This window comes from Meleagris gallopavo, chromosome 3 (assembly GCF_000146605.3).
Source record: "Meleagris gallopavo isolate NT-WF06-2002-E0010 breed Aviagen turkey brand Nicholas breeding stock chromosome 3, Turkey_5.1, whole genome shotgun sequence".
Lineage (NCBI taxonomy): Eukaryota > Metazoa > Chordata > Aves > Galliformes > Phasianidae > Meleagris > Meleagris gallopavo.
Genome location: NC_015013.2, coordinates 91,996,567 through 92,019,610, shown reverse-complemented (window position 1 = coordinate 92,019,610; position 23,044 = coordinate 91,996,567). Strand labels below are relative to the sequence as shown.

The 23,044-nt window shown below is 37.7% G+C and overlaps 1 protein-coding gene across 1 annotated transcript; it reads right to left on the bottom strand.

Annotated features, from left to right (window-relative positions):
• Positions 1 to 305: 305 nt before the first annotated feature.
• On the bottom strand, positions 306 to 22,289 carry LOC104910473 (thyroglobulin-like). Its single transcript, XM_010709367.3, has 5 exons — positions 22,004 to 22,289; positions 17,889 to 17,996; positions 7,464 to 7,604; positions 6,516 to 6,706; positions 306 to 1,856 (listed from the first exon to the last, which is right to left on the bottom strand). Exons 2-5 carry the CDS (start codon positions 17,963 to 17,965, stop codon positions 1,741 to 1,743), a joined length of 525 nt encoding a protein of 174 aa, XP_010707669.1. The 5' UTR covers positions 17,966 to 17,996; positions 22,004 to 22,289; the 3' UTR covers positions 306 to 1,740.
• Positions 22,290 to 23,044: the final 755 nt, after the last annotated feature.

The following is a 23,044-nucleotide window of genomic DNA, read 5'->3' as shown; positions in this document are numbered from 1 at the left end:
ATTATGAGAAAAAATAGTGTTCAGTTGAGCATTTCCTGTTGGAGTTATTGAATTTTTGGAGGTTGTTTGTTTTATTTGTCTTTTTTGTAGTTTAATTGTTTTTTGTCTTAGAATTTGATGGTTTAGAAGCCAACCAAGATCAATTACTTTTTTTGGAAACTGTCTTGTTTGGAATTACTTGACCAACATTTATATACACAGAAGGGAAAAAGAAAAAACTTAATTTATATTTGTAAATATTCACACACACACACGTATATACAGTTACAATTTACTGGAATCTAAATTATTTCAGTATTATATTTAGTACTCCAGTGTTTATACAATAGCCTTTTAATGTCTCATCAGCAGGAGTTATGGCGGATTGGGTTCATTCATCACAGTCAGTAAATATTCACAGGACTGTTAGGGTTAAGCTAAGGGTGAACAGCATGCTGACATTGTGCAAATTAGTTAATAGTGCTAGAGAGACCCACAGTTCTTTAACCCATGTTACTATTAAATGAATATGAAAAGCTGTAACTCAACTATGGTCTTCCCAGGGCTGGAGGTATGTGCTTGACTGCATAAGTGAACACATGTGAAATCATACCTGTTATTAATATAAGAGGTTTTGGCAGGGTAAAGTAAGTTTTAAATAGAATCTGTCAGGCACTGATTTTCCAAGAACATTCTCAGAAGAAGAAAGAGTGGACCTTGCTTTGGCCAAGGAATCACAACTACTGCCTCTGCAGTTATTGCGAAGAAAGCATTCTCTGTTGAGCAATATGATTAAGATCTGGGCTTTTTAAAATCCTTTTTTTTTTTAATTACCAGTTATCATATAAGAAGATAAGAGAAAACATAGTTTAATTTCTCTTTCATTTTATGAAGTTAACAGGCTCCTTGATTCTTTTGTTTTTATTGTCTATCAAACAGAATGTAAGTATAAGATATACAGTTTTTCTTCTAGCTAGGTATAATCCTTGGAAACTTGGCTTAGTGACAGACAGCAGTAACTGTTCACGTACTGGCAGAAGTCCCAAGCAGCAAACAAAGCCTTACGGGTTCTTTTATTAAATCCTTTCAACACTGAAAAAAAAATATAGGTCCTACTGAAATTTATGAAAACTTTGCTACTAGGTTTAGGGCATTCTTGATTTCACTTCTTCTTAGTTATCAAGAACAATTGTGTGATATACAGCCAATTATCTGTTGCCAAATGATCCCAGCAGTGGATTAACTACCCAATTCAAACTACTTGCAGAGCCTTTTAGAGCTAATCTACAATGCACTTTACCATATGCTTCCAAAACTACTCTGTATTACACATCCCCTTGCAAAAGATAAATGTTCCAAGGGCAGGATATTCTAAGCTTTAATTACGTTTTGCATTATCTCCTTTATGTTATATTATAAGACCCAAACGGTCTTATACATATTTTTATGAGTGAGGGATTTCTCAAGTTTTAAAGCTTATGTATTTCTGACTGGAGGTACTATAATGCGTAGGCGTTTGGGTCACAAGAAATAAGTCCAAGTACTTTTGTTTCATTTTTGCTGTTTTTATTGATATTTCATTTTTCACATTACAGTTTCTTCTGAATAATAGCTGTTGGGCTTATTTTGTGCTATATTCAAATGTTTTCTGAACCGTCTACTTCAGTTGTTCAGGTTAGCTAAAGGAAGCAGCTGTTTTATCTGCCGCGACTCAGTTGCATGGGTGCACAGTAATGTGGCAAACCCATCTAACAGCACATTCTATCTGCTGTAGGCCACCTTGTCTCCCACTGACTGGGTCTCACTGGAGGCAAGTCCCTTGCTAGGAGCTTCAGTAGAGTTGAGTTCTGCAGATTGCTCTCCATTACTTTCGCTTCCTGCAAAGACATTATAATTAAAATTAAAATATATGTACTATCTTTGATGCAGCAAGCTAGAAGATATATCCTTTGTTACTGACACTTTAATAAGAGCCTTTTATGCAGCTGTAAGGGTTCAGGAAGCTATTTTTCTCAGTTGCAATCTATTTGCAAAACGCTCTAGGGTAACAGCAGTTCACCTAATGGTGATTAATTATCACGCTTCCAGCATTCTTTAGATAACTGCCACTGAAAAGCATAATAATTTGCACTACACCTGTGCAAGACTTGTTCTCCTTTTTGTTTGATCTTCTAATACTCACTTATCATGCAGGAAGTTGGAGAGCATTATGGTTTTGTCTGACTGGAATACAGAAAACCCCCCAAAGTTACCTCTATTAGCTCTCTTCTTCCATTTGTTTACCTTCTGTGATTTTAGTCTTCTGCCCTATTTCAGAAGTGCAGTTGGTCTCTACATGACCAAACTGTGCCAAGAATGTGTACTAACGGTGTTTATTTAATGTATCCTACCCAGAGTGCTCTCAGTGCTGCACAGATGTCCCTCATGCTGAAGGAATCTGTTTTCTCAAGGAGATTTCCAAAAAGAAGGTGTGAATAAAATGAGTAAAAGATGAATGCTAACCACAACATTCCTGATTCTGCCTTGTCTGAAGTCTGAACTATGAATAATGCTGCTGTGCTTGGACTTTTGCTTGTTTACACACTGTGTGTGTTTCAAAGCTAATGGATAAGACTTCAGTTTTGTGAGCATTTGACTTTTCTGAGACTTTAGGTGGGGTCAAGTTTGTCTAATTTAGATGTGAAAAATATCTATGTTTAAGCATATGAATTAGACAGACAAGATTTTACTTGGGAGGCCCTAAAAGTATCTCATTCTGCCCGTTGCTTACACAGGCACTTATTTGAGGAGGACTCATTTTGCTAGATGCCAGTTAGATGAGTAAGGAATGTGGACTGATTCCCAGTTAACCTGTTTGGGATGCAGTTAAAGGCCCCTTATAAAGTGACTCACTGTTATGCAGGGCAGTCACCACACTATGTAAGGGGAATTTTTGCATTTAGACATACTGTCTGAGTATCCATAAACACTCTGGAGTTCCTGTTTTTAGTTGAATTTCAAGTTGTTAACACATTCCCTGGAAAAAGCCATCCACAGCTTTTTTTAATTTTTTTTCCCCCCACAATGGCCACTCTTCTTGTTTCTGGTTTTGATTATCCCCATGGAAACCATCATGATTTAGTATACAAACCACTTTGGATTCACACTGAAATGGAACCAAGGGAATTCTGTTTACAACATCCAAACCTTTTCATGCACCATCACTTTCAAATTTCACCAGGTGCACTGCCCTCCAAAATACCAATTGTGCAAACTGGCTTCAGACAATTTCTACAGATTTTTAGAACATCTGCAATGAAAGATATTAAACAACTCTCTGTTACTAGAAAAGCCACTGCCAATAAATACAGTGAAGAATCATTGCATTTATAAAATTACTTTTGGTAAACTATCTTCAATTTCACTGAAATTCATTTCAGTTATAAGCCAGGAACAAATGACACATTCCATCATTAAGTAATACAGTCTGATCACATAATGAAACACCTATTTAACTTTGGGCAATGTATTTACATAATGGAAAGAAAATTACACATGACAGTCAAGTTGGATATATGTACACAACAGATTCCACATTGAATTGTGAATAACCTAAAAGATAAGTAACTTCACAGAGATTCTAAATATTATAGGCTTTATTCTAGATACTGGAATTTAGGAGTTTAGGAGTCACTTCATTTTCTGTTGGACGGAGACCTATGGAGCTTTGAGCCTTTATCTCCAATTTGACATTTTTAATTCTAGGCATTTCACATGGTAGTAAATAGAGGATCAATAAGAGTTTCTGAAACATCAGTTGTAGTCTATACAAATTGATTCCAAGAAAGTGGTGAAATGGAAAAAACATGATTCATCAAAGTTGTTTGAGAATGCATCAGAATGTCAGAAGAGACCCTCTACAGCTTTGCACTTGCATGTGAAAACTGGACTGTTTTATTAGCCATGCCTTTTGCTGTCATGCTTGTGAAATCCATCAAGTTGGCATGAGGTGCAAATTGCAACCCGTGACAACCAAAACTCAATAATTAGACTGGATCATGTATCACGCAATCCAAAGTCCTATCACAAAGGTTTATAATTACTCAAGAGCAGGAAACTGCTCTTTTTTCTATTAAGTATGTTGGATTGTATCTCACAGTAGCTGACTGCCGAATAGTTCCCTCTCCAGACAGAGTGCCAAGTGCATCAGCCAAAAATGGTTTGCAGCATTGCTGTCTCAAATCTACCATCCAACATAAAGCATATGATGGCCTGGAAGCACTCCAGGAACAGAAAGTTTGGAATAGTCAGGTAACAATAGAGCTGCAAGGGTTCAGCTCAAGAAGGGAAGTACAGCAAGCAACCCCTGGTGCCGGGAAATGATGAATATTGATTTAAAAATAATGGCAATTCATATCTGAAGACCATCGTTCTCTTGACTGAACTGTCTTGGACACATTTTACAGTCTCACTTGTCTATTCATGCTGAAAGTGATGATGGGATCAGTGCAAATGACAGACTTGTACTGATGGGCTGACAGAGCTATGGCATGAATTTCAGCACAACCTTCTCTAAAAAAGAAGTTGAGGGTGTCCAGCAGTCAACATCTGAAATTCATACAATTCTGCTAGCTGAGCTGATGAGCATTAAGAATCTTTTTTTTTCATAGAACATTGGGCTCAAGCTATTATTGAGAGAGCCACTGCAGTCACCATCCTCTGCTGATTTCTAGAGCCAAAATGGGTTTGATGTGATGTCTATTTAAGCAGAAATTGTATGAGAAGTTTCAGTATTCCAGGGTGAGAAAAGATTGAAGATGACTACAGAATCAAAGTGACAAGCCAGCATTGCTATGAGATGGAATTTAATAGAAATGAACCATGTGATTGCATTACCATGGTGCTGAGGCCAAGCAAACACTGGCTTGAAGAGAAGGCAGGGTGATGACATGTATTTTTTAAACCTTCCTTTAAACCTTTCTCTGTAAACCTCATACTATACGACTTTTTTTTCAAAATTTGACTCATCTTGGTGAGCTCTTACAGTGTTTTTTTTATCTTCATCTTTCAATTTTTATAGAGATTCAACATTTGGCTTTAGCCATTGACAAGGACAGGATACTGAGCTAGACAGACCTTTGGATTGACCCATACACGAATGTTGTGTTATGTTTTCAGTCTGAACAGCTTAAAACCCACTACATCTTAAAAGCAATCTGCCCTGTTGTATATTTTCCCATTTTTTAGGGAATTTCTAATAAAGGCTGGGAGTAACCTCTGTCCGTGGTGCTCAGTCAACAGCTTGAGCTGTAACTTCAGCTCAGGCTGGCATTACATAGCCAGAATGCTGCAAAATTAAGTCTCTGAAGTTCCAAAAGCTACACTCAGGACAGTTTAAATATCAGAATCAATGTTTTCAAACTAGGAGTGTTTTGACCAGCAGAAAACCATCTGACAGACTGAAAGACACAAAGAGATACCGAGGAACAGATGAAAAGGCCTGCAGGAAAAATGTTTAATCCCCTTCTGAAGAAAAGTAGTGATATAGCCTGTTTCTTCAAAAGGAACATTAATTTTTTTGTGTTTGTATTGGAACCACCAGTTTGATGGCTCAGTCCTTTTGAGGTAGTCTGTCAAACATTACAGATGTCCTGGGTAGCTTGGTATTTTGGACAGTGCATTTTGTTGACAGAAATGCAACTGGCTCCCAAAGCAGAAAGTGCTGTGAAGATGAGTCTTTGGGACATAAAATACCACTTGGGACATAAAAATATTGTGCAGATCTCCAAGAACAATTTAAAAATCTCAGCCTGCCAAAAATGGATGTTTTTTGTTTGCTTTTCTTGAGGCTATCCAAATTTACTAACAGCACACACAAAAAGAGGTATTTATTTACTGAAATAAATTGAGCATTCAGTACAGAGCAGCAGACTGAAATTGGTCTAAATGTGCTCAGAAATATGAAAAAGTATCAAAAGAATCCCAGATCTGCATGGAAATTGATGGTTACAAGGAAAAACTATAAGGGGTGTAATAAGCACAACTATAAAAAAAAAAACACGTGAAATGAACTTATCTAGTCTGAAGCCAAAACATGAAGAATCCATAATAAGAAATACCTAAAGCCAGAGTAACAGTGATTAAAAGTTAGGGTCCCTCTCGTTATAGGAATCTCAATGCTTTCATTTTACCTGCTTCTGATATACAAAAGAGGCCAGTCTTCCAGTTAAGGTAAAATCTGTATTGCAATCTATATTCAAATAAAGAGCAAATCATTAGAAGATTTAGCTTTGTCATCTTTATAATTACTGCAGGAGGACTTCTCTAGCTCAATGAACAGAACAATTAAACTTTCTTACGGACTAATTGCTCGGAAAGAAGTATGTTCTATGTGGCATCTTTCAGTTTTAGGATAGTCCAAAACACGTACCCTGGACAGTGCAAGATATTTAATCTGTGGAAAGTGTTTTTCCACACATGTTAACAGTACTACAGACAAGAGAAAATGCTAAACAAAGAAGTTAGCCTTATTTAACATCAGGAAACATTCAGCTCACCCGTGGATGCTTTCAGTCTTCTAATATAATCAGACCAAAAGGAACAGTCTGCTTTTTTCAATCCTTTGAGAGTAGGCATTGAAATGGTGAATTCTTTGTAGTTATCTCCATCATCATTTGGCAGAAACATTGGCCAGGGTGGCAGCAACCGTGACATTTTTCTTGAGAAACTATGAGGATAGTTTGGATTTCTAAAGGGAATAAGAGAAATGATTTTTAGAAAATAACGACACGAGCAGTAGAATCAGAACTAAGTAGATCAGCTGGGTCAAGGAAATGCATATCCAGTCTTTCTGACCAGCAGGATTCAAATCCAGCCCAGATTGTTGAACTGTTCATGGTACTTCATCGGACAGTCACTTGTTAGTCTGGTTCATTTCCTAAGGAACAGGTACACAGGGCTTGTATGGACACAGGCTTATCAGCATTCTCAGCAGTTCTCAGTCCCAGAACAATCCAATGTAATTTAAAGAGCTTGTGAAGCTGTTGTTCCCACACTAGCTTTCTAGAGATACTCCTCGTTCTCAAGTATGGCCACAACCCAGTAAAGCTGAGGGTCATTCTCATGGTAGCTGGCAAATGTGTTCAGTCTGTCTTCATGTGCTTTCCCCCTTCTGGTGGGAATAAGGGAAGCCTAAGCTTCAGATCTGAAATCCTAGAAGGCTCTGAAAGAACATCTAGCCCCTAATATTTAAGTAGATTTTGCAGATGCTCCATGGAAATAAATTTCTTACTACTTCTAACTACAAATCATAATACAAATCTTCAGTATCTACTTGACAACGTGGCTACGTCTTTCCAATACTTTTTGACCAAAGAACCCTTGGTAGGAATACAAATTGTTAGAGGAAATGGAGGCTACCTAAGTGATGGCAGGAGTTGACTCACATTTACTCTAGTCTTTGCACCCTCCCCACCCACAGAATCTCTTAAATGTCATGTATTTACCCAGAGTTCACAAAATTGGAGATATACTGCATAATTTGTAAGGAAAGGCTCTTTTCTTCCAGGGTAAATTGGTCTTCATACTTGGGGTAGAATGGCAGTCCAAATGCATATTGAACATCCAGCAAGAGCTCCAGACCTGAACTAAAAAAATATTGCATGAAGATAATTAAAACCATCATTTATTTATTTGAAGGAGAAAGGGAGCTAATTTAATTCAAGAAATAGAGCAATTTTTAAAATAATTAATGACCATTAATAATAATTTTCTGAGTTGTGGGATTTCTTCAATCCAGAATTTAAAGAAAGAGTAAGTGATAACAAGGAGAATTTGCAATTAAAGGTCTTCAGTCTTCAGCTTGTTAGTAGGGGAAATTGTGGACAGCAGGGCACATTTGCCAAGTTAACTAGGCATGTAATAGAATGTCATTTGGATATTGCTTAAATGCCTATTAGTTTTTGTACAGATTTTCATTAACATTAAATTCAGAAAGCAGAAGCAAATGGTGACACGGAATCTGGCAGCCAGTTTGGAAGGTTAATTATATTTTATTTCACAAACTTGAAATAAAATCTTGGCCTTCTAACTGGCAATTGGAGATTTTCCATTGACTTCATTGAGGCCAGGATTTTGGTCCAAGTCTTTGGATAAAGAAAAATGTAATAGGAGATGTTTATGAAGATTTCTCTTATATATAGTTTTAATCTAATTCCTGGGCTGGCTGGGTGGTTTTGGTTCATACAATCTGTTCTCTCCAAGTTTTATATGGCAATCAAGTCAAAACAGCTTGAAATAATCACCTAGATCAAATTTAAGAAAGAATCGTTGTTTACTTCCGTGTAATAATTTAAACATATAACAGGCAATTATTTAACAATTCAGAGGCAAGATTGCCCAAGAAAGACAACAACCCTTGCAGGACTTAGTAGCAAATTTTATACAACTCAATATTATCAAGCCTTGAGGAAAAAGCAGCAGGCAGCTTTCATTAATAACATTACATCTATAGCTTTACATCACAAATCTGAACAGGATATTTCTGGTCTGGAGTCCATTTGCATTTTTTGTATCATGAATTTAAACAAAGATCCTATTGACTTGGTTAAATGCTGCATGAAGACAGACAGCATCAGGGGACCTGAGAGAAGGAACAGATGTCTCTGAGCAGAGACAAACAAATCCCAGATCCACTCAAAAAAATTTCAGCTGCAGTGGCTGCAGAGGTTGTTGTTGAAAGGTGGCACAACTGAAACTATTTTATCATTGGACGTGAAATGCAGCACTGATCTGACCCAGATAATGTCTCTCATAGAACAAGGCTTGTATTTCAAACCATCATGGGCAGGTGGACTGCAAGCAAGATGACTTGTTCGCATTTTATGAGTGGCAGCACTATCCTCTATTTTGAAAAACAAGCACACAACCCTCTAAATGAAATACATCTTTGGTTGTATTTTCCTTACTCTTATCATAATATCTCAGTAATACTTTGCATCTGGAAAGTGAATTATTCACAGATTATTCACCAAAAAAATGCAGAACTGAAACAAGATTAAAGCATATTTTTCTTCCCCAAATGTTTACTGAAGGATTAAGCAAGATCATAGTTTAATAATTTTACTTTAAAAATAATTTGCTTGGCTCAATAGATTACAGCAATATTTAGTGTCAGTACTGCAGCAACAGTATTACATACATGAAGGAGCTATTATCTTTTTGATTAAAAAGTCACTTTTTAGTAGAACAGATGACATAAAAATAGTTTAGATGGAACGAAGAGACAAGCTTACACTTCTAAGGAAGTTGTAGCAGGAGCAAATTTAGCTCAAAATCTAAAATGACTGAGTTAGTAGTGAAAGTCTACACAAAAACAAATGTGTTATCAGCCTTTGTTTCTAAAGTAACATCTGTTAAAATCATAGCCCAGATTAAAAAACAGAAAACTCCTAAATAGTTATTTTATTAGGATTGAAAATATTTATTTACTATTTATTTATTTAATGCTTGTTTGTTTATATTATTTGCATATTCGTTAGGGCCACAAAAGTGATCCAAGGGATGAAACGCCTCCACTACGAGGACAGGCTGAGAGAACTGAGGCTGTTAAGCCTGAAGAAAAGAAAGGTCCGGAGTGACCTGATCGCAGCCCCTCAATATCTAAAGAGTGGTTATTAGAATGAAAGGGACAGATTATTTAGCAGGGTCTGTTGTGATGGGACAAGAGGAAATGGTTTCAACATAAAAGAGGAGAGATTTAGATTGGATATAGGGAATAATTTTTTTACAGTAAGAGTGTTTTTTTACAGTAAGAGTGGTGAGGCACTGGAACAGGCTGTCCAGAGAGGAGGTGGATGCCCCATCCCTGGAGACATTCAAGGTCAGGCTGGACAGGGCTCTGAGCAACCTGCTCTAGCTGTAGGTGTTCCTGATCATAGCAGAGGAGTTGGACCAGATGATCTTTAAGGGTCTCTTCCCAGTCAGATGATTCTATGGTTCTAAGTCACAAGTACAATAAAAGTCTAGGGATTTAGTACGGAGCGAAAAGTGGTACAAAACTCTACAATTTCATGGGCTGCTTTCTGACTAGTGGTACCACATCCTGACCTGTATCAGTAGTAAGAGGATAAAGAAGAAAACATAATCTTAAAAGTGGAAAGAGGAACAAATATGTCTGTACAGGTCTGCAGTAGAGTTAAGACAACTGTGAAAGATCTAAATGGTCACTAAATGGAAAATATCAAGGAAAGTTTTTACTCTTCACAGAATCACAGAATCACCAAGGTTGGAAAAGACCTTCAAGATCATCCAGTCCAACCATCCACCTATCACCAATAGTTCTCACTAAACCATGTCCCTCAAAACAAAATCCAAACGTTCCTTCAGACTCTGATCACCATTCATTATTGTCAGAAGTGAGCAGCCAGAAATACCCAAATAGGGATTTTGGAGTAGGATATAGTATTTTTGAGCTAATAAAGATCTCAATGTAGCAGCAAGTAGTCACAATATTTTTACTGGAATGGGACAAAGAGGGCAGTGACAGATAAGCATGTATAGCTTTGCTGCCTAGCTCTGCATAGAGGATGTTCCCAACTGCACTCCTTATACCCCAGGGTTCCACATAGGTGACTTATCAGCATCAACTCTAATTGGAAAAATGCAGAGTCCAACAGCTGGTAAAGGACAGGTAGCTGTAAGGGAGACTGCATAGACAATAAAAAAAAAAATGGGTTTTAAAACTGCTTTTAAGGAAGAAAAACTAATATATCTATATATATATTTAATATGAACATATCTCTAGCTAGAGTTTGGCTAGTAAATTAGCCAGGCTAGAAGAAAAGGAGTTGAAGATTAATAAGTCTGGCATTAGTGCCCCTACCAGATATTTATTTTTCAGTCTTTCTAGCTGTATTGACCAATAAAAATAGATGTTTTAGCCCTCATAAAGTATAGATAACTATTATCAGAATAATTTTCCAATATATATGGTTAAGAAAAAGAAATGCATATGTCGCCATGTTTTTCAATGTGGCTTTTTGCTTTATTTATTTATTTTATTTATTTCTGACTGATATCTACGCAACAGAACCACAGAAATGGATACAGAAGTGCACTGGAGAACATTACACTGTGCTACTATGTGATAGGAATTTAGCTAATGTTTACACTCCAAATTTCTGGATAGTAATCTCAGACACAGGATTTGGTATTTGGGTGGTCCTGTGCAGAGCCAGGAGTTGGACTCAATGATCCTTATGGGTCCCTTTTAACTCGGTATATTCTAGCATTCTATGACTGATTCTATCTTTATTCATATCAACACTTTTGGACAATTTTCTTCATACTCCTTTATATAAAATTTATATGCTCTACACGCTGCCTATCTTATTATACAAGCAACCCTTTTTCTACTAAGGCTGCAATCAAAAGATTGATAGGCTTTAGGCAAATATGGAGTGATAGCCGCATTTCTTAAGTCACACCTTTAGCAATCCTGACCCTCAATGACACACGTCTGCAGGGCAAATATAGATGTGTATATATATATATATATATGCATAACAAAGGATAGATGTATATTAACAGAAACCTAATGAGCCAGTGCAAGTACTGATGTGACCTCTGCAGTTCTGGAGATGCATTTGTTTCTTTGTGTCTCCTCACATTACAAAGTACTGCCAAACTAAGAACATGTGAAAAATAGATTAATACTTTTATTTCTTTCTTCTTTTCAGGAAAATCAGGACATATGGAAAAAGCTTAATTCCTAGCAGGATTTAACTGCCAAGTCTATCCCCCTTTGTACCAAGAAGGCCCTATGTATACATGTGATTTGTGAAAGTATCCTGGAGTTTGCTGTGTCTTTTCCACTTGGTTTACTCCCAGTACACACAGTGTTCTACTTTGCACTATAAGGTTGTGCCAATGGAAGAATGTAAAACTGAAATAGCAGACAATAAATTCAAGAACCTGAAATCTCACAGAAACAAACAAACAAAAAAAGCTAAAAGTAATTAATCTCAGTAAAGGAAGGAAGCACTGTTACCATCTCAGATGTCTTAAATAACAGATTACAGAATTTTGCCTGGAAACTTCTGTATTAAAAAGTGAGCAATAAGCATGTTGACACTTTTGTGCATTTTGGGGGATCAGTATGCTAAATGAATGGATGGATTTCCTTAAAAAGTGTGTGTTCATCCAAAGCCCAGAACATCAAGAAAGGTTTCTCTAGCTATATGGACTTCAGGTTAATCTGCTAGATTACATTTTCTGGGAACAGCCCATGCTATTGCAGCACATGTAGTTCCAAAATAGTTTTGTACTTTTCTGAGTCTCTTAGCTGAATTTTGCTTAACTTGAAAGTAATTTTGATGCTTCTGAGCTTGGTGCTTTGCCTTTGTATATCTATGGTTAAACTCCAAAATCAGATCCAAGTTCTGAAAAATCTGCTGAATGATAAAGGTCCCTAAGTCACTCTGTGGGAAGAAAACACAAGTTGTCTAGACCTCAACTGTTCAACTGCACAGACACTGTATAAAGACTTGAGAATGATGTGGATGAATCAGCAAAAGAGTATTTTCATAGCTGTTGCAAACAAAACGCAACAGATAAGGCAAGAGAGAAAAGAAGCAGTTCCAACAAGAACAGCAAAACAATAACTTTTAGGAGATAAGAGGGAGGACAACTTTATAGAGAACAGTTAGAAGCTGTTGTGGCAGCAAGTATACTACCTAATGTCACAGTGGCACCTGCCCAGCTATGGAAGCAGCAGGCATTGCATTTATCCTTTTTACCATTTCTGTTTAGGTGAAGTACTTTGAAGTCCAGAGATGCACATTTTTGCTTGCCTCCATAGCACTGTTCAGCTGTGGTCCTCCGTACTATTGGATGTTACAACTCGTGGACTAATAGCTATTGTCATGGGTAGAGCGTCTAGTGGATAACGCATAGAGGCCAGATTAAAGCATCGCAGAGCATACTGCCAGGGATATAGCTATCACAGAAGTGGAAGAGTAGAAAATCTCCTTTATATAAAGTGATATTAAGACCAGCGAGAGTTAGAACAGCATGCCTATTAAGAAGAAAATGAAAGTACTTCACATAGCTAATTGGTTCAAATCCACTGTGTGAAGTATTAAGTATGGGAAACATAAAATATGTTAAATATTAACTGAGTGAAATACATATATATATACGTCTGTCTGTATGTATGTATATATTAATCTGTCAGGAGATCCCATCTTCAGAATTATGGGAAACATATTAAGTGTCACAGAAATCCAGCCAGCTATGTTCACCTTGGCATGGAGCAGTCTTTTAACAGTTCACATCAACATATAAAAGAGCATATAGTCAGGAGGTGGAGACAGCCTCAACTAAAATGATTCAAAATAGAAGCAGCTTATAAATCTTGGAGGATTCTGTCCGGTGCACAAGTTAACAAAAGCTTGTGTGACAATTATTATGCTAAAGTTAATGACTGAAAAAAAAGATAGAGCCTCTTGAAGTAGTTTAGACCCCTCCAATGATAATGATGATGTTTTGCTGATGATCTTTACTCCTTAGTGAGCAGAGTACTAACATCTGTCCATCTTCTTTAAGACTGCACATTTTGCACTACAGTGCGACTTGGAAACTATGCTGTTCTGGAAAGCAGTGCTGCTTCATATCCCAGTAAAAATGCAACAATCACCCAGAAATCTCTTCAAGGGTTAACAAGGCAAGTCTTTGTACAGTTAATAATATTATCTCAGTCAAAACATACTTCTCCTATCACATATTTCTTTACTGTAACTAAAACTTCAGCTTTCCCCACTAATCTTAGGCAATGCTGAGCAGCCACATTCCTCCGTCAGTTTAGAATAACTGTTTACTCCAAGGCCTAAATGTTTTCAAGAAGAGTGCGAGAAAATGGCATCTGGGTTACATATATTTTCACCACAGATCATTAATGCAGGAGCTGGCTACACATCCTGCTTTATTCAAATAGGAACTAAAGACTAAAGCAGAAACAGAGTCATGCCAACCTTGGGAGATTACCATGTGGAAGGAGGTATTTTGCTCTCTGAAAAATCAGTTTATCTATATGACAACTGTCAATTTATGGCCTTACTTGATTTTCTACATATGTCAGAGACATCAGTGTGGAGTGTGAAGTTTAGTGCTGACCTTGTGTGTCTGAGTGTGCATCTGTACGTTCTAGAAACATCCATTTGTCACGTGAACTTTCACTAATGGATTTCTACTGCTAAAACATTCCTCCCTGTTTAATAACTTTTGGTCTACTTCTCATCATTCCAGTTGGGTTTGTCTTCACTGGATGACTTCTTGTCCCTTTTGTTTATCTTGCTGTGAATTATTAAGAGACTGCTCTAAGTGAAATGAGAAGAAATATCAGTATTTTTCATCTCTCCATTTTAACTCTTTCCTCTGTTACACATCTGGAGGACACACATAAAATAGAACAGAGGTGACAGAGTCGAAATTGAAGAATGTGCAATATACATGTTCTATCCTGTGCCTAATAAGTGAATGGCAATTTCCACAGTCAAAATATTTTATCAGAGAGTAAATAGTTTTCCATAGCTACAATTATCTGAACCCATTCCAATATCCCTGTGAGGTAGTTACTGGTTATAGATAATTTGTATTATTATCATTATCATCTGTGTAAACTGAGATCACAGGTAGAATTTAGACATCCAAGACTCAAAAAACATTTCATCTGTTATGCTGTCCTGTGGACATAATGCTGTAGAAATTTAGATTTGTACAAACAGAAGTCAGAGCAACCTAGATGTGATCCAATATCAAACAGGCTGAGAAAATATTTTTCTATCAAACGCCTGTGAGTGATCAGAATATCTAATAAGGTATTCCTCCATCTACATTCACTGAGGAGAACTGATCCAGTGTGTGCGCTCACAGAAAAACCCAGATATGCCTACTACATGCAAAACATACTTTCGGTTTTTCCATTCATTAACACAAAGAAATGGCTGTATTAGTGTTCTCCTCTTGATAAATGTAATAGTCTGAATGTTGGCAGGGTCTCAGATTTAATTCTCACCTCTCCTGAGGAGGTTCAAACCACACAACCTATCTTCTAGCTTAAGCTGATGTTACTCTGCCTCTGTTCCTCCTCTTAAGGAGAGTCATAATTTTCAAGGAAGAACCTGAGAACTGGCAGGACTTGCTATTCTAGTGGTTATGGATGTCTCTTGGGAGTCAGTAATATGGTTGACATATCTTTGTCTAGTAAATTCCACTTGAAAATTGTTTCATGTACATCATCATTGTAATCCCACAGGGTATATCACCCATTATGTTCCCATACACTGCATTTTGTCAGTTTCAGATTACTGAGGGTTTCTCACAGTTTTTAGCCTCTGTCTCATGAGAAGCAACTAGCCTCCCTAGCACTGCTACATTGGCAGGCAGTGAGGCTGCTGGAAAGCATGCAATGCATGTTTGCTATATAGAGGGAAGGATGCCATAGGGAGAAGGAAAGAGGTCAGTCACACGATGAAAATGGGATAGAGAATAAGGAAGGAATCATTTAGGAATGAATGTCAATAATGTTTGGAGCATATTCAGCAGCAGACCTAGTGAGTTGTCTTTGGGAAATCTATCATTTGCGATGCAGAAGCCCTATGGAAAATAAGTGTATCAATTCATAAGCAGTCAGGTTGTACTATCAAAAGAGGCCTGCTGGTATATAAACAAGATAAATTCTACAATTTATTTTTAAATGCTTGGATTTAAAACTAAGATGATGTTTATTTTAACAAAATTAAGCATGAATAATAAATAATATTTTTAATAAGTAATAATAAATATTTTTAAAGAGAGTTATGAAAAAGTAAACTAACAAATTTAGTGCTAAAATTTAAAATAATTAGCTTAAAAGATCACTAACAATGTAGATATTACTGAAATGCATAGCTAAGTCCTACATAAACCATTATTTTCCTGAAGAGGTAACAGGAGCCCAAGAGACATTTTTAATAGGACTAGGTAGAAGAGGAAATCCTTATCCATTCAAAATCCCTGCCTCAAAACCAGTGACTTTCAGTTGCAAAATGACTATTTCATCTCTGTTCAAATAAGATGTTATGTCTGATGACTGCATCACTATCATTCTCCAAACCAAGAGGGAACTTGCTAGCTTATTTGCAAACACAACTTTTCTTTCTGTGTGGCTGGATTTTTGGCATACCATAGCTCAGCTCTATTTGCAGCCTTGCAAAAACCACTTATCTGAGCCTCTCGGTAGCCAAACAGAGTACTGTGAACATTCCCACTGGAGCTGCCAGAAAAATAATGGCTCCCCAAGGATTAAGTTCTTTTCTGCTAAAAAGAAAGCGAGTCTGTGTTACCACCACAACATCATCTGTAACCTGGATCTTGGCTGGCTTCTTTCAAATGCTTTTTCACTACGCTATCAGAAAAGGAAAGAAATGCATAGTTTACAGGCAACTTCTCAGTATCAAATGGTGCCAGTAGGAATGCACCGTCCACTCCCCTGAGCCCTTCCAAACAATTGTGGCTCCTCATCTCTTTAGAGAAAGCCTCAGAAAACAGAAAGGGTCTCGAAAACCTTATTTAGACAAATGAACGTGACAATATGGAGTGCAAGGGGTGAATACTGCTCCCCCATAAGGACACTTAGCAGATCCCTTTTGTTAAGCAGCCCTGTGGGCTTTGCTGCTCTGATGTGGGGGCAGGAGGGCTGTGAAAGTGGGGCACCAGGAGGTACCACAGTGTGCTACACAGCACCCAGAGTGCTAGCTAGTGCCCACAGACATCAGTGTCTCATCCTGACTTCTAGGAGGGTCTGGGTTTGAATAAAGCTACCACTTAGATCTTTCATATCAAAAATGATGCAGCTTCTGAAAAATTTTCAAGCAGGCTGCTAACATGAAGGCTGACATGGAGCTTCTGTCTGCAAATGTTTGTCATCAAAAATATTTTCTCTCCCATGAGACAGTCTGCTGGCTGATTAGAAGTTGCAGTGCTAGAGCAGGAAGGAACAAATGCCAGAGCCTGACCACAATGAAGGCCATCCAGCATAGTTGTGGTGCAGCTGCACTGACTTCAAAAGGGGGCAGTGTTAAATTGGTGTTCAGTTCTTAAAAATTTGTACCCCATTTATCTTGAGATCTGTGAACTTTAGGTGACTTAGAACACATTCTGCTTTTTTTGTGGAAGATTTATCAGGAACAAAGAAGAAATCTGAAATGCTATCTGGAACCGGCAACACTAAAATAATAGAACCATAGAATCATTTCAGTTGGAAAAGACCCTTGAAGGTCATCTAGTCCAACTCCCTGCACTGACCAGGGACACCTACAGCTAGGTCAGCTTGCTCAGAGCCCCTTCCAGCCTGATCTTGAATGTCTCCAGGAATGGGGCATCTCCCTACCCTCTGAGCAACCTATTCCAGTGCCTCACCATCCTTATCCTAAAAACACTTTCCTTATATCCAGTCTAAATCTACCCTCTTTTAGTTTGAAACCATCTCCCTTGTCTCATCGCAACAAACTCCACTAAAGAATCTTCCTTATAGCCCCCTTTAGATATGGAAAGATCGCTCTTGCGTCTCCCTGGAGCCTTTTCTTATTCAGGCTGAACAGCCCCAGTCTGTCCTTGTAGGGGAGGTACACCATCCCCTAGGAGAGGTAAGCTGGAAAAGCAAAACCTAACTTAGACATCTAACATGAAGTGCCTGAGTTCAAAAACATCAGTTCCAAAGAGCCAACAGAGGAATAACCTATAAAAGTCCGATCCCAGTCCTCTTTTCTTAATGCAAATTGTTCATTTGAGGTATCTACATCTGTCCTTTTACTCCACAGAGTGCTCAAACAGACAGCCATGTTTTGGCAAACTCTAAATCTGACAAAAACAAAAAAAACATATCTCCTTACCTGCTCTCTGAGGAGCTTGCAGGCACGTGGTACATGAAGACATTTCCTCTGGAGTTAGCAGCCCAGTGATTGGCCATGCTTATGATGGGACATGTGATAAACTGGTCACTGTTTAAAAAGGAGGAGTGGGGAACAGACATAGTCACATAACAAAAATTGATATCCTCCTTTAAATCTTCCAAAGTAGTTCATATCTCTACCTTCAGCCGTATTGAAACAAACCACATTTACACTGTGAGCTCCATGCAAACTAGGATTTAGTTTATCTGCACTTGCACTTTTATGGAGTGTTGAACAATAGTGATGATAATAAATACACAGAATCAATCATGAAATGAAACAAAAAACTTTCCGTTTTTAGTCCAGTTTATGGGGACTCAGGCTGGCAACACTAAAAGTCTCCATGTAGCATGAATACGTTGCAATCTTGTCTAGTAAACAGACATTTCCCGAGCTAAGGATCACTGATATCACTTCAGTATTTGAATCTGTGTGATTTTTTGCATAGAATTTCCAGAGCTGGCATAGGTAAGAGATCCCTATTGAAGACGTATTGCAGGGCTCAGCAATAGCTGGTGCAGTTGCATATCTGGGAGAGAAAGGTTAAACAAGAAGAGTGCAATGAGACAGTGAAATGATCCATCTGGGCATGCAGTATGAAGGTATGAGTGAATGCAAATATATGTAAACCTTCCTAGCTGCCATCATCCCCAGAAGAGAGGCTGGAAGTCTGTGATGTGGAGTGAATGGTAGCTGGAAAGAGCTCAAGAGCTTTAAGAGAGGCAGGCAGACAGAGACAGACACCTTACTGCGTGATATTTCATTGTGATTCCTCAATGCAATATCATAAATACAGAAGTATATCACCATTTCTCATTTAAAAAGCACACAGACTCAAGGATGCTCGAGGACGTATGTATATATCATAACTATATGAGCACACACAAATGTATCTGCTGCAGAACTGGGAGGTTACCATTCACAGCCTAGTGACTCTGAAGCACTAGTTGTTCTTTCAGACTTGGTGGGTAAAAAAAGAACGACTGGTGGCAAGAAGCAACAGTGCCAGAGAAGCATAAAAACACACTGATATATTTAACTAATACAATTCTGCAAGCCATCAGTTGGGTAGCTATTTTGGTTCAGCAGTTTATTTTAAGCTGAACTCTGAGACCACAAGTTATGGGCTGGCTGACCACAATGTTCTTTGACAGTTATGGTTGACAACACCCATACAAAATGAAAGTTACCATTCTTCACATACCTACCAGCGCAAGTTTGTACATGAGAAAATGGCCTTTGAAAATTGTGGAGAGCATTAGCTCTCAAGAAATGCTTTGAAATACATAGGAATGACCTGCTTAATTACAACATGAAGCAAATGACATTTTAAACTGTTTCTAATTTGGTGTTATAGAGGAAAGAATAAGTCAGCTATTCTGGGCAAATTAAAAAACAAACTACCACAAAAAGGAGATGTCTATTTCTTACAGGCATAGGATACCAGAGTTTAAAAAAAAGAAAAAGAAAAAGAAAAAGAAAGTGAAACTTATTTTATAGAAAAGAAAAAAAAATCAGAGAATTGTAGCTAAAACAATTTTAAAAGTGGAAATGTTTTAAAGTCATCAGATACGCATGACATATATAATTCACAAAAAATACTCTATTTTCCTTTTTGCACTTCAGAAACTTGTTAAATCTTGAAGTAATAACTTCCTGATAGAGAATTTTTCTGAGAATAATGCTGGAGGTAAGCTTTTTGTTAAAAACAAAATCAAGAAGATTTTCTCTGTTCTATATGCAATACTGATGTAGTTGACTATAATTCTGTAAAAAAATAGAAGTGTTTATCATCAGATGTTCTGGTTTCACTTCTGATTCCCATGCTTCCTTGCAGAGACTCTAAGCCAATCACTTCTTTTCCTAACGAAGTCATTTGCTTCATGTTGTAAATTGGCAGGTAATTCCTGTGTTGATGAGGCTGAGAGCCGGAATTGCTCTCTGTATAGCACATCCCTGCTGCAAACAAGCGTGCTAACTGCTACAGCTTTGCAAAGGTCAATGTCTGCACCATGCTGAGCATGTAGGCTGAACATGGATGACCAAATGTGACTGCCCTTAGAACAGCTCCATATGGAGGTAATCTCCGGACAGGAAGGTCACAAGGCAGTGATTGCTGTCCTTTTCTTCAGCAAATGCTGCACAGTGCAAGACTTGAGAAATGGCACACAGCTCAATCCACAGCCCTCTGGCTTGTTTGTGCTGTGACCTCAATGCACTGGCGCACCTGGACCACCCAGAAGTCTTCCTGGAACAGATGTAGTCACTGCTATCTTGGATCAGATGTTTCCAAGTGACTCTTGGCTCCTGTTCACCCTCCGCTCCCTGAGGCTCCCCTGGAGCAACAGCCTGCCATCCTAGTGGAGGACAAAGATCTACTGAAAGCAAAGCCTTGCCTCTAAAGTCTCGTAGAGATACCCGAGGTGTGACAGAAACCATTAGTGCTGAGAAGCCAGATACCAGGAGCTTGTAGCTATGATATCTCAAGAGAACAGAGGAGTGAAACAGCTTGGACCGACATATTCAATCATCATGTTATAAAACACATCACCTTAGAAGTGGAAACTATTTTCATAACTAAACTGCACTTGAAGAAGGAAAAGGAACTTGGAAATAGTTTGGTTTTTTTTTGTTTTTTTTTCTGAAGATCTGTTCCACTTAAAAATTGCCTCAGTGTCTGCTCATTGGCAGGAAAAAGAGGTAAGATTTCTTCTCTGTTTGCCTCCTTTCAGAGAAATGAGTTGAGACCCCACAGCTCAAGATCTGCTACCAGCAAAAGCAAATTGGCTCCCAAGAGAGAAAATTCCAGTCTTCTCTGAAGATCAAGCAGCCTATCAAACTGCCATGTGACCCAACCTGAAGACACCTAGTAGTTTATGGCCTGCTATTGGTGCCCAGCTTTAATGTCATGACTGCCTTAGAGTCTTAACACAACTGAGCAATGAGTTGTTCAAACTGATTGTTTTCCAGAGCTGCTGGACCCTGGAGCCATGCACAATAACTGGATAAACAGATCATGATGTTGAAGCTCTTCATATTTACGAGGTGGTCCCTGCCTGCAATGTCTCTGCTGATATTCAATCACATTACAACTATTTCCATCAAAGAGACTGGGAGGCACTTTGAGTCTATGATGTATCCTGATGGACTAAATAGGGTGAGAGCCTGAAATCCTTTCTCCTTTCACCTCCGCAAAAAGACCTTGTGTTCATACATAAGTCTTGCATTGCCTAATTCTCTCACCATGGGTAATCATATGTAAATGGACTAAATCCTGGATTTAGAGGTTATGCAACCACTGTACACTGGCACAAGTGATTGCATGAGTCAAAGAAACATATGAATAAGCCAAAGGGAATTCTTCTGCCATGGATAAAATGAAGATTAGCTATGACTAGAATTATGTTGAGAGCCACTTTTATGAACATTCACAAACTGTTTAACCTGTAGAAAGCCTGTCATGGTGAAGACATTGGTTTCATAATATAGAACTTCATGCAATTGCTGAAATCAAAGTTTTCAAACTTGATCACCTAAAAACATTGCACTCTCCTAAACAACCACTTAAAATAATAAAAATACTGATTTTCAACATTTATATATTTCTACAATCTACAACATTGTAATGTCTCCAAACTTCTGAAGAGTAAAAATAGCATATAATTGTATAATTACGTGAGTGTTTTTTAATACAATCTAATTTATTTATATTCCCTGTCGCAGGGATGAGAAGACTCAAGGAGTAATTGACAAAGAGTGTGCAGATAACAAGACATCTTTGATATGAAAATGTATATAAGAAACATTAGTAATTTGAATCCAATGTACAGTTCTGGAAAACTTTCTCAACCTTTTCAAAAAGTATAAAAGCCCCTTACATTTCTCTTTATTATTGTTATTGGAAGCTTTGCGGAAAACAGAATAATATAGCCCATTTTCTATTCATTTGCATAAGAATTTATCATGTTATTCAGAATATAAATGCACACTGGAGATAAGCAAAACAAACCTTCCATAACCCCAGTTATATAATTATCATAGGATGAGTTTCTTACCGGGTGGCATTTTCCAAAGCCCTGGAAAATGATGAATAATCATCAGCTGAATGTTCAAGGGAGTAATACCAGGTAGCTGCATCTTCAATGAACGAGTTGGAGTCTTCTCCTCCAAGAGAATTTTGCAGAGCTTGATAAAAGGCTGTTTTGCTGCTAGTTCTTCCTTGACTTTCTTCAAATTTCTGAGAAGAAAACAAATGGAATTTGCAAACAAAATCAAAATAGACTTTTTTTTTTTAATGGAACAATACAGGCTCAGATATCCCTCTGATGGGATGAGTTCTCTTTACCATGACCTCTGATTTAGAGGATGAAATAAGGAACAGTCCTACTTTTATTTTCCCAAGACAGTCGCCAAACAGCAAAATTGACTTCCTTTAATTAACATAGGACTGAATCACTAAGCTGGTAGATCCAAGTTGTAGAAATAGTTTTGGTGAGTTGTAGCTATAATACTGCAAAACTCAGCTGGCTCTTACAGAAAAATAGTCAACAGAGATGTTTCCTTAGTGTATATGTGCCCAGTGTTGCCTTTCTCATGAGTTTGAGTGGGAAAACTAAAGGGGAGAAAGAGAGAGATTGCTCCTCACCTTTGGACATTAGAGAATACTGACACATGGCTATATCACTTTGACTCTTCAGTAAGTGCTTACAAAGAAATAAGTCTGCTATAAAGCCTTTATTTCAGTCGTTACTGGAATAATACCTGCCTTAGCCTTGGAAGAGAAATCACTCTCCTCCAAAACTCAGTGGAAGTAGCAATCATTATAATTCATAACCCCTATTCCTTTCAGAGAGTGAAATGCCCTATATATGAGTTTGAGAGACTGAAACCTTGGCTGACATAATGCCATTTTCCCGAGAGCAGTGAGGACATGTCTCTGCGGAATTACTGATAGCAGGGGATTGTCTCCTATACCAAACTGTTCAGCTGATTCTATTTTTAACAAAGCTAAAGACTGCTGAAATTTTTCAACACATCTTTCTTTGAGGAAATTTTTGTCGTATTAATTTAGACTGTTCACCTTTTTCTTTTTTTCT

What these genes read in the sequence shown, in the direction of transcription:
- LOC104910473 (XM_010709367.3), bottom strand. Translation starts at nt 17,965, where the DNA reads ATGGCCAATCACTGGGCTGCTAACTCCAGAGGAAATGTCTTCATGTAC. An exon ending in GCAAGCTCCTCAGAGAGCAG is followed by an intron (nt 7,605 to 17,888) that starts GTAAGGAGATAT and finishes ATATTTTTTTAG; the next exon opens with TTCAGGTCTGGAGCTCTTGC. An exon ending in AAGACTGAAAGCATCCACGG is followed by an intron (nt 1,857 to 6,515) that starts GTGAGCTGAATG and finishes ATGTCTTTGCAG; the next exon opens with GAAGCGAAAGTAATGGAGAG.